The sequence below is a fragment of the Notamacropus eugenii genome, chromosome 4 (assembly GCF_028372415.1).
Source record: "Notamacropus eugenii isolate mMacEug1 chromosome 4, mMacEug1.pri_v2, whole genome shotgun sequence".
Classification (NCBI taxonomy): Eukaryota; Metazoa; Chordata; class Mammalia; order Diprotodontia; family Macropodidae; genus Notamacropus; species Notamacropus eugenii.
Genome location: NC_092875.1, coordinates 233,845,815 through 233,857,956, shown reverse-complemented (window position 1 = coordinate 233,857,956; position 12,142 = coordinate 233,845,815). Strand labels below are relative to the sequence as shown.

The 12,142-nt window shown below is 34.4% G+C and overlaps 1 protein-coding gene across 5 annotated transcripts in view; it reads left to right on the top strand.

Moving 5' to 3' along the window:
• ANKRD12 (ankyrin repeat domain 12) overlaps window positions 1–5,756 on the top strand; it is a 204,654-nt gene extending 198,898 nt beyond the window's left edge. For all 5 annotated transcript variants that reach the window (XM_072604248.1, XM_072604244.1, XM_072604249.1 and 2 more), the window contains 2 exons: window positions 4,159–4,254; window positions 4,899–5,756. In XM_072604248.1, the coding sequence (XP_072460349.1) occupies window positions 4,159–4,254; window positions 4,899–5,084 (282 nt within the window). In that variant the 3' untranslated portion in view covers window positions 5,085–5,756. The remainder of the gene's footprint in view (window positions 1–4,158; window positions 4,255–4,898) is intronic.
• Window positions 5,757–12,142: the final 6,386 nt, after the last annotated feature.

Sequence of the window (12,142 nt, the reverse complement as noted above, 5' to 3'; positions counted from 1 at the left end):
TGTAGCAGCCTGCATCTAAAACCACTTTTATTGCTATGCCTAAGATGAGAGGGCTTTCCCACCAGAGGAGATTGAGAAACAGTATTGAAGCACCTGTTTTCAAAGGTTTGTCACTCATTCTCTATATACTTGTCAGTCCTAGTGTAGAAAAAAATGTTGCATTGTCACATTTTGAGAGTGGAACAAATTTACAATATTGTAAGGAATTTAAAATTTGTATGTGAGCTAAGTAATTAAAGTAAGAAGGTGGGTGAACCTATCCCATGCATATCAGCTAACCAGGCTGAGACCACAGGAGCTGGTGACCTTTGCCAGTCCCTGCCCTTTTGGCTTGCCCTGGATTTGTTGTTCCAAAGTTACCTGTCTCATGAACTCTATAATTAGACTCCCAGTGTTCCAGTTCTACCATTTTATATTCCTGAAGGTAGACAGTGTTATACCTATGCAGAAAGGGAACTGCTAAGCAATAAAGAATGAGACTGACTACAGTCAGTTGAGAAGCTAATACATAAGCTTCATTGGGACAACTGGAATAGGGCTGCACATCATCTCTTTTGCAATTTTTTTTTTAGTGTTTTCTGTGTGGGTAACTTCTGCTTGGCTAGCCTCCCAACACTGCTATGGCCATTATAACTGCTCTGGTGGCCAGGAAAATGCCAATTGCCTTTCCAGGCCATCTATTAAAAGATACAAACAAGAGGCAGCCCTATCACAGACAGAGAATTGCCAGTGGAACAGTGTGCTCAGACAGTTATTCTTGTTCCTTAAGGCCAACAAGATGGAAAGGGCCCAAGGGACAATGATTGTCCCTTTAGTATGTCTATAACGTTGCAGCTTAGCTGGTGATTTAAACTGTCATCATGATCAGTGGGAAATAGAGGATATCTGTGACTGCTCTGAATTTTGGGGGGAGTTTCCTCTTTTACACATCCCCACAGGGTTCTTACATATTTAAACTTTAATGTTCACTGTTCCCAAGTACCCATTTATTTATTGCTCAACTACTTGAGGACAGATACTGTTTGTTTGTTTGTTGTTGTTTTTACTGTTCCTAATAGAACAGTGGGATTGGGCATAATGGATTGGTCAATATACTTTCTTTCCTTATTGCCACAGAAGTGGAATATTATATTAAGTAAAGTTTGGGAACATAAATTTTGGATGGGTTAATCTGTAAGCAACTTTAAGTACTTAAAATTGTGCAAAAGTAAAACCAACAACATTGCCACACATCCCTAGCTCTCAATATACTCTTGGATGAATAAATAAAAACACAGATTGGGCATACTAGATTTACTGGAGGAGATGAAGCAAGAGTTTTTAAAATAGCTACAGAATTATTTATCATGAAATGAGACTGCTAGAGGAAACCATTGGAAAAGAAATTAAAGTTCTAGGGGAAAATGTTAGAAAAGAGTTATAGAAAGATAGTTGATGGTTTGGCACAAGAGGTCACTTCCTAAAATAAACTCCAAAATAAAAATTCTCAGAAACATTGTAGCCAATCCTGAGCTTCCAAGTAAAAAAATATATATATACTTCAAGTAGTCAGAAAGAAACTTTCAAGTTCCAAAAAGCTATAGTCAGAAATCACACAAGATTCATCTACTACCATGAAGAAGTAGAGAGCTTGAAATATGGTATTTCAGAAAAGAAAAGGTGGAAACTTACAACCAAGAATAATTTACTCAGAAAAACCAAGTGTAATCCGAAGGGGGGAAAATGGATGTTTAATGAAATACAGAACTTCAAAGCTTTCCTGAAAAACCCAGAGCTGCGTAGAAACTTTGAAATCCTAACATGAGACATAAGAGAAACATAGGTAAATATGAGTGAGCAATCGTAAGGGACTAAACAAAGAGAAACTTTTTTATATTCTAATATGGGGAGATGATATATAAACCTGAGAACCCTATCATCAGGGATCATAGAGGAAGTCTAATAAGGCAGAGGTCCTGGAAATAGTTTGTTGTTGTTTTGATTATCTTGAAAGAAAAAAAAGGAAAGGGGAGAAAAGAAGTATATTAGGTAGGAGGAAGAGAAAGAAAGAATGAAAAAATTATCCTATAATTTAAGTAATCCAACATTATACAAAAAAGGAGGGAGGATGACTTGAACCTCATTTTCATCTGAATGGCTCTGGATATAGGCTCTGTTTTCACTTAACCAGGAGAAAAGGGAGAGAGATAGTAGATCCTAGGGATTAAGGGAGGGATTCATCCTAAGCAAAATGAACTCTAACCATGGAGACCAGATCTTAAAGAGGGGGAAAGAAAGAATGAAAGGAAGGAAGGAAGAAGAAAACCTGTAATTGGACACTGGGCTAGGGAAAAAGGAGGACAGGGTAGCAAATACATTAAACATAGAACACTGACTGAGAAAACTCCTCTCTCATGACCCTCTTCTTTATAAAGAGGGGCAGGAAATACAAATCATGACAATGACCAACAGTGTTTCCAGAGGACTCATGATGAAACATGCAACCACCTCCTGACAGTGGTGATAAATTCAGAATGCAGACTAACACTTTTTTTATACGGCCAATGTGGGAATTTGTTTTACTTAACTATGCATATTTGCTTCAAGGGTTTTGTTTTTAAGTTGGCAGGGGTAGATGAAGGAAGATTTGAAAAAGAGGTAGATTTTCATCATTTACAAAGAAATTTTTTTTTTTTAAATCTAGGATGGATGCAGCTAAGATTAGCAAGGAAACAAACCAAAAAAAGATCTTTTCAGCAAGTTCTCTAATAAAGGTCTCATTGCTAACCTACTTTAGAACCTGATTCAAATTTATAAGATTAAGAGCCATTTCTCAGTTGATAAATAAGCAAAGGATATATATAGGCAGTTTTCAAAGGAAGAAATCTAAGCTATCGATAACCAAATCTTTAAAAAATACTCCAAATCACTAATAAAGAGAGAAATACAAATTAAAAAAAACTCTGAGGTTCCACCTTACACCCATTAGATTGACAAAAAAGGAAAATAGCAAATGCTGAAGGACTGTAGAGAAGTAAGCACATTAATACCTTATTGGTGAAGTGATCCAGCCATTCTGGAAAGGCATTTAGAACTATGCCCAGAAAGTTACTAAATGTGGACTTCCTTTTACCCAGAGGGACCATTATTAGAACTGTACCTCAGATCTAAGAAAGAAGGGAAAGACCCATATGTGAAAAATTATTTGAAGCATTTCATTCTCTTGTGGAAGAGAATTGCAAACGAAGATGGGGAAGGGGCAATCAATTGAGAAAGACTGAACAAATTACAATATATGAATAAAGTGAAACACCATTGCATCAAGTGATAAAAGGGATAGTTGCAGAGTAAATGAAACAGAACCAAGAGAAAAATTTATACAATAACAATAGTTTATACAGTAACAACAGTTGTAAAGACAACTTTGAAAGACTTAAGAACTCTGATCAATGCAGTGAACAAGTACAATTCCAGAAGATTATTGATGTAGAATGTTACCTGCTGACAAAGGTGATGGATTCAAGATGCAAAATGAGACATGTATTTTATACATTGCTAGTAGGAGAATTTGTTTTGCTTGCCTGTGCATATTTATTACAAAAGGGTTTTGTTTTTTTTTTTAATTTGGAGGGTGGTGAGAGGGAAAGGACTAGATGTTGGGAGAGAAAAATAAATGCTTAAATTTATTTAATAATAAATGGATAAATGAATGAGTGGGGTTTTTAATGCATAAGATCTCTAAGGAGAAAGTAGGTAAAGAGAAAAGGGACAAAAACAGAACCTCAGCAAATGCAGAATCGGAGTATGTGAAAAAAGATAACTCGGGGAAAGAGTAGTTAGGTAGAGAACCAAAAAAAGTATAGTGCCATGGAAGTTAAAGTAGTAAAGATCATTGAGGAAGAAGGGAGGATCATCAGTGTCATATGTTTACAAAGAAATTATTGACTATAAGAACAGAGAAAAAATCATTAGATTTCATGATTTGCAAGTCTGGTAGTTTCAGAAACCGTATTGTAAGAAGTGCAGGATCAAGTGGAAGGTGAGAAGTGGATTCAAGTTAATCTCATCCTTCTATAATAGTGACTTGTGTAGAGCATTCAAAAGTTATTAGGAGAGGATAAAGATTTGTAATGATTAATTTGTGTTGTGCACTACTCTATTTCCATTCCTCTCTTTCAGGCTGATGACAGTAAAACATCTGTGAGAGATCGATTTAATGCAAGACAGTTCATGTCTTGGTTACAAGATGTAGATGATAAGTTTGACAAGTTAAAGGTATGTATGTTTAGGAGTATGATTTCACTGAATGTCTGCTCCATCTGAAAAACATGGACAATAAAAGTATTTGAAGTGTAATAGAAAGAGTTGGGAAAAGGAGTCTTCATAAGAATAAGCATTAGTCTTTATCTTGACCAAAGCAGGAAAATATACTGGCTATTGGTATTGCAGAGTATGGTAGTTTATGAATACCCTTGAAAACATTTTCCAGTTGGGGTTTTCATCCAACTTGCATACACTTCCAATATTCCTGACATAAAAGACCCAAATGGGAGGGAGGAGTAGAATTAAAGAACTGGTAGTAACCCTTAGAGAATATAGATTACCATATTTTTTATCCCTTTTCTCTTTAATTAAATAACAATAATCATAAAAAGTTTTCTTTCACAATTCGGGGGCATATTCTATAATTCTAACCCATAAAATGAATATAGTTGATCAATTTAAGTTGTCATTTTGCCTAGAAATTATAACTGACAAGTAACAGTTGGGAGGTTTATAAAATAGGAAAGTATACATATTTAAGAACTTGCGATTCCGCTCTATAAATATCCATCATAGTCGATGGAAAGGCTTGGATTTTTTTTTCTCTTCAGTTTGCTTTCATTGTAAATCGCACTTATCTCTCTTCCTTTAAATAGACTTGTCTTTTGATGAGGCAGCAACATGAAGCAGCAGCTTTGAATGCTGTCCAGAGACTGGAGTGGCAGCTTAAGCTCCAGGAACTCGATCCTGCCACTTACAAATCTATCAGCATTTATGAAATTCAGGAATTCTATGTTCCACTTGTTGATGTAAATGATGATTTTGAATTAACACCTATATGACAGCTATCTTTTCCTGATTTCATTTTTTATGGAGACTGTTTAAATGCGATAATCTAAAATGCAGCTGTTTTATTAGAGCACTTAATACTGTGGCATAGGACCTTTTGCAATAATTCAGGTATTATTCTTTCAAAATTCTTTAGCAAAGTTTTGTTAAAGTTTGTTAAATACTAAATACTGTCATTTTCTAATATGGCACAAAATATTTAGATTTTAGATCAAAAACCAGTTTCCCACTAAAGACTGTTATTTATGATGGTAAAAATTAACTATGTCATTAAGAATATGTTGTCAAACTGTGGAAAATACTAAAGGTGAGATATTGATAACAATGCTGGAAGTTGTTATCAAACTAAGTGAGATAAATAAGATACCCATTGATAATTTAAATCTTTTAGAGGTTTTATTAAAGCTCGTATCATTAAAATCAATAATTTAACTCCCGCAGAATAGCACTAAATGTGGAAGAAAAATTGAGAAATATTTGTTCACCTTATTATATTTTGTAAATTAATTGTACAGTTTTTTGAAAGATGTAATATTGTCTTCATTTTTAATAACTTATTTTATACATACTGTGCAAATGTAAATAGTCTTGTAATTAATGGTCAAAACTTGTACAAAAAATGGATGGTCAAATCTGTACAAAGAAATAGATATTTTCATTGTAAACTGTTTTGTCTGATGTTTTATTGGACCAAAGTTGTAGTTCTTAATTGAGTGTATGTAGTGTTTTCTGATTGGCAGAACTTTTGAATAAGGCATGTTTTCAATTTAGCTTATTTCATCACCATAACTGTAAAGATTGTGACTTAGCTATATTGCATGCTTCACACAGTTCAGCTGTCTTCAGTAACTAATACCTAAACCAGTGTAACACTTACAGGCCCGTGTTTCATACTAGTCTTCTATGGTAGTGCCTACAACTTAATATGTTAAAAATTAGATTTGTTTGAAGTTAAACATACAAAAAAATTTTTGCTCTTATGTCATCATCTCACAGTAGAGCCTATTTTTTCCCAACAAAATGCCTTTGAATGAAAATTCTTAATTTTAAAATGTCTATTTTAATATTCACCTATAGAAGAATCTGTAAATACAGTGTTTAATAAATTGTATTGGTCATGTTAAATCATTGTAAAAAAAAAAACCTTTTTTACATTGCTGAAATTGTTTAAGCTTAATAACCTTTGCACTTTTAAAATAAAATTAGACTTTTAAAATTAATTAACAAATTTGGTAGTTTAAAATAAGTAAAAGAAGCCTAGGTATGTGCTAATATCTGTTGCAGTATTTATGAAAATATTTTTTCCTAATTGACAAGTTGCTGAACATGTCATTTATAAAATTTTAAAATCCAAGCAAGACTTTACTTTTTTAATAATCAGAAATGGTGTGATATATCTGCTAAAAAGCACAGAAATAGTTCTCTCTTTAAAATATTTGAGAAGTGAGACTCAGGAATATTTTGGATCTGAAACCAGCCAAGAAACTTAATTATTAACCCATAACATTTGAAGGAAGACTCAGAGGAAAATTAAGATAGCTAAAAAGCAGTTATAAACATAGAAGAAGAAATTTTAAATGGCTTTTCACAATGCTTTGTTGATTCTAAAATATAATAGTAAATACTTTGCATTCAGGTGGAAAAAAAGAAAAATCAAATAGATAAGAAATGACATGATATAAACTAAACCAGCTCATAAAATAAAATTAATTCTATTCCAGAATAGTAAAAACTTAAACTTGAGTTCATCACATTAGATGAGCTGAAAAAAGATATTGCAATTATCACAAAGTTATGTATTAAACTTAGGGATTTTACACATTATCAATTTGTATTTTAATTAATACACTTGGCACTGCAAAGTAAGCATAGCAGAAAAGGAACACATAATGTCTAGGCACTTTTAAATGATAGGTACAGTTCTCTTTAGAAATTCAGATAAATTTTGGGCCTTTTTTTGTTATATGATCAACAGAGTTGGTGTTGAAGTACTAGTTTTGTTGAATTGTAAATTCATCAGTCCCAGAAATTTTCAAAGGTATTCCATAGAATATAGAGGTCATGTAGTTTAGACTAGCGTCATATGCAGAAATCCTACCCTTTATATCTCTAACAAAAATTCATCCCACCTGTACTTGAACACTGTCAGTGATGGGAGAAGTCAATGTACCCTTCTCCCTAAGGCAACCCATTCCATTTTGGAAGTGCTCTAATTGTTAGAAATGTCTTCCTTATATTAAATCAGATTCAGCTTCCCTAACTGTAACCCACTGGTCCTAGTCCTGCCCATTTAATCCACACAAAATTAACTTAATGCGTCTTTTACAAGAAAGTCTTGCAGATAATGGAAATCAGCCATCATGTTCCCCCTAAATCTTCTTTTCAGGATGAACATTCCTCATATCTTTCAAGTATACTTTATGTGATATGCTTTCAGTTTCCCCACTATCTGGTTACCTACCTCTGAACGTACTTTATTTTGTCAATTCTTTTCTGAAAATGGAACAACTAGAACTGAATGCAATGCTCCAGATAGAATCTGGACAGGCCAGAATGTCATAGAACCATTTCTGACCTTTTTTATGTCATCCTTTGTCTTCCACTTCAACTGTTGAACCATTTGGTTTACTGATAGCTAAAATCCTGAGATATCTTCACATGAACTGTTATCAAAGTGTCTGCCTTTCTAGGCTTATTAAACATTATTCCATTCACACTTAAAATCTAGTCCAAATGGACCTCTTGCTCTTCTTCACCAAAAACATTCCACCTCCCTCTTCACTTCTTCATCTTAGAATCCCTAGTTTCCTTCGAAGCTCAGTTCACATTACCTCCTACACTGAAGCTTTTTCTGATCTCTTCAGCTATTTTGTGCCTCCCAACAAGTTAATGTGTCTTTATATATGTATGTATACATATATTTACAAATATATATGTATATGTCTCTTCAGATACAATACCAGTGTCTCAAGGACAGATACTCTGATTTTTGTTTTTGTATGCCTGGCACATATTGGGTTTCTAATAAATGTTACTTCTTACTTGATTGATTAGCCACACGTCTCACATCAGTCATTGAATTTGTAAAGAAATTCACATTTATCCTTATTTATTTTCACCTGAGATCTCTTCCAGCTCTAGACCTATGATTCTATGATACCTATAAATTTGGTAAGCATGATATCTCCTTCTTAAGTCATTGATAAAAATCCTGTGTGAAACAGGACCAAAGAAAGAACTCTGTAGCACCCAACTGGGGAACTCCAGGTTTCCAACGATTCATTATTCAATATTCATTAAGGATTTTCAGTAGCTCACTAACCGTATCATCTTTTAGTCTACATTTCTCAGTTAAGGCTGTCCGCAAGGAAATCGTAGGACATTTTTTTTTCAGATGCCTTGCCAGAATACAAATACATTATTACTGCAGTATTCCTCTGATCCATTTCACCCCTGTTGATATTATTTTGTTATGAATTGTTCTTAATAAAATACGAGATTTTTTTGACATGAATTGCTTTTAGTGAAATAATTTAGTGAATAATATACTCTTCATGCTCATGAAGCATTTGTTTATTCTTTAAAAATTTTAAAGCAGTTGTTTTATATGGAAGGCATAGTTTAATATTTTTAATTTACCTTTTCCCCAAAAAGGAAGCTGTGATAATATCATATATCACACCATAAAAAATTAAAAGTAACAGTTTAAAAATCGAAACAAAAAAAAAGATATATGATCAGGCATTCAAGTCTGACATAGCCAATTTAAGGAAGGGAAAAACTCAATACTTGTTCAGACAAGAAGTAGTAAAAAATAAAAAAAGACATGAATTATCTTTATTTGTAGCTCTAGACTTTTCAAACTGTATTGTCTCTACCAGAATTTTGCTTCCTTTCGAGGGGCAGTGTGATGTAGCAAGTAGTGTACAGGAATTTGAGAATATATGGTCTCAAATCTCACTTCCTGACATTTATTATCCTTGTGACTTTGGATGGGTACATCATAAAGACTATAAATTAAAGGAGAGACTGAGAAATTATATTGCTGGAGGGAGCTCTTGTGGCAGGCAATGAATTAAAGTTAATTGAGAGGACTTAAATAAAACCACATCTCTGAGAAATTATAAACAAGTAGTTAAGGGCTTTGCACACCAAAATTGCTCTTAAGCTCCCAAATATTAAAGACTAAGAGCTATAGTACCCCAGGAAGTTTTTAACTAAAAGAAAATTCAAGAGTTTATTTTCTACTTACTTTGGGGGAACACTCTGGTTATATTTAAAAGTTATTTTATATCAGTTGAAGTTAAATAAAAAAGGTGTTAAATTGTGGTATAAAAGTTGTGTTTCTTTAAATAATGCTCTAAATTTTGTATAATTTTGTTTATAATGAATGAGTTAGGTTTTATGCATGTTATTTAATAAAGAGTTGTATTTTTGTAGAAAAAGAAAAAAGTGAAATGTGTGCTCTTTGAATCACCTACTTCTGGAAAAATTCTAGTCAGTTCTAGAAGTCGGAAACTACCACTCAACCTGGCGGCAGTTACCTAACTTGTAAGCACAGGAGAAAATGATCAGTTCCTCAGCTATTTGAATTGCAGACATAGTTGAAAATAACAAGGTTCCAAAAGAAAAGGCTTTACCAGGCCAAACCTATCAAAATGACACCTGATTTCACAGATTCCTAGTATTTTACGTACTCCTGACTTCATATGTGCAAAAAAATCAAAGAAAGGAGGTACCATAAAGTCAGGTCATTAATTTCATTGCAACATGGGAATTATCACATCTGAAATAATCCAATCCAAGATCCATCTTCAAATAATCTCCAATAATATTTACTTTGCAAATGGAGACCTGTCCAGCAAAAACTAAACTATTTAGAAATAGAAGTGAGGAATAGTTGGATTTATGAGGACTTCTCAAGAGTTTTGTTGGTTAAAAGGAAGACGTTGAAAAAGCTAATACATCAAACTTCAACAGGATTGTTAGTTCCTGTCTTCCTTAGACATTCCCGGTTTTTGTACCTAGCAAGCAAGCATGTATGAAGTGCCTATAATAGCCACTGGGGATTAAAAGACAATAATGAAATGGTCCTCGGTTTCAAGGAGCTCACATTCTCTTGGAAAGCATGATGTGTACACATACACATACATATATTACAAGTTAGTGAGTGAAGAATTGGGAGGGGGGAAGTCATAAAAGGTTTCATATATGTAGTATAGGCGTTGGGGCTACTATCCCAAACTACCATTTGCACTGGTAGGCTGGATCCCCAGAGGGTGGGTACCTACTCCCTACAAAGTTAGAGGGATAACCCTGAAGGATTTCTAGTGCTATTGATCATGAGCCCCTATCATTGTGCTCCCCTATCATTGATAGCAATTACCCAAACTGACTTTCAGTTAGATTTTAGAAAACAGGCATTTACTAAGGTGATAATAATAAGAACAGTTGTATAAAATATCCTCCTAAACCAGGGAAAACTCTCCCACAATTACATAGAGTCCAGGAGAAAGTGGGTTCAATCTCAGGAGGCACAAGTGGCAAAAGGGTGACACATCTCCTGGAAGTCCTTTTTTTTCCCCTTTGTGGGATCCCTATGAAGTTTCTCTTAGGGATAGTTTAGCATTTCTTCTCAGTTCCTTATAACTCTCAGGACATCTAATTTGTCTCCAGTATGTCTCTCAGTTATTGATACATGTTACCATCAGCCCTTACTAATCCAGGGATACTGTTATTGTCACAAATGGGAAGTCTCAAATCTTTTAAACTTCTGAAGTTCACAGGGTTTTCCTCTGATCAAGGAGAGGTTAGGAGGACACAAAATCACTCTTCCCATACAAACAATTCCTTCTCAGTGGCTTGGCCAAAGTCATTTTCTTCAGGGTGGCCCTTTGGGAATGCCTAATTCCTTAACTAGCTTGCTATTTTTATCCAAGTCCCATGGGTCATGACTAATCCCAATACACTTCCTATGCAGTAATTTAATTTCATCCAATGGCTGGAAGCATTTTTCTCTGTCCAAATTGATTAAGGGCCTTTTCCACATCTAGCCTTTGCTTGATTGATTAAATAGAAATGTTCTTACTTTATAAAGGCATCAGAGTAGGGCATCTTTTTGTTTGGGACAAATTCAGTTGGCCCCTACCGTTATATGTAGAAGGTAGTACTCAAGCTGAATCTTGAGGAAGTAAGAATTTCTAGGAGGCAGAAGTAAGGAAGCATGGTAGGCAGCCAATGCAAAGGCGTGGAGATGGAAAATGAAGTGGAAGATAACATAAGGGAAAGCCAGAAGGTCATTTTGTCTAAAACATAAAAGAGTAGGAAGGGGAGCTAGGTATAATGATATTGAGACCAGGTTGTGTGAAGAACTTTAAAAATGAAACTGAGGAGTTTATATTTTATCCTAGAGACAATAGAGAGCTGCTTAGAGTATGGAAGTGACATGGTGAGACCTGAACTTTATGAAAATTACTTTGGAAGCTGTATGGAAGCTGGAATAAAGTGGGTAGAGATTTGAGACTAGGAGACCAATTGATAGGCCACTGCAAACATTCTAAGGGGAAGATGATTGGGGTCTCAAGTAAAATGGTGGCTATGTAGATTCAGTGAAATGGGAATGGATGCCATAGATATTGTGAAGGTAGAAATGGTAAGATATGACAGCTAGTTAAATATGACAGATGGGGGTGAGTAAGGAGTCAAGAAAAACTGAGGTTATAGACCAAAAAGAATAAAAGGATGCTGGTGCCCTCAATGGAAATTAAAAAAAGAAAATGATTTTGGAAGATAATGAATTCCATTTACCCTAGCAGGTTACTAGGTAGTGCAGTGAATAGAGCCCCTGACCTGAAGTCAGCAAGATCTGAATTCAAATCCATCTTCAAACACTATCTCTGTGACCCTGAACAAGTCACTCTGTTGGCCTCAGTTTCCTCATCTGTAAAATGAGCTGTAGAGAAAATGGCAAATCACTCCAGTATCTTTGCCAAGAAAACTCCAAGAATCTGAAACAACTGAACAATGACAAAAAGGTTAAAAAATAAAAGTC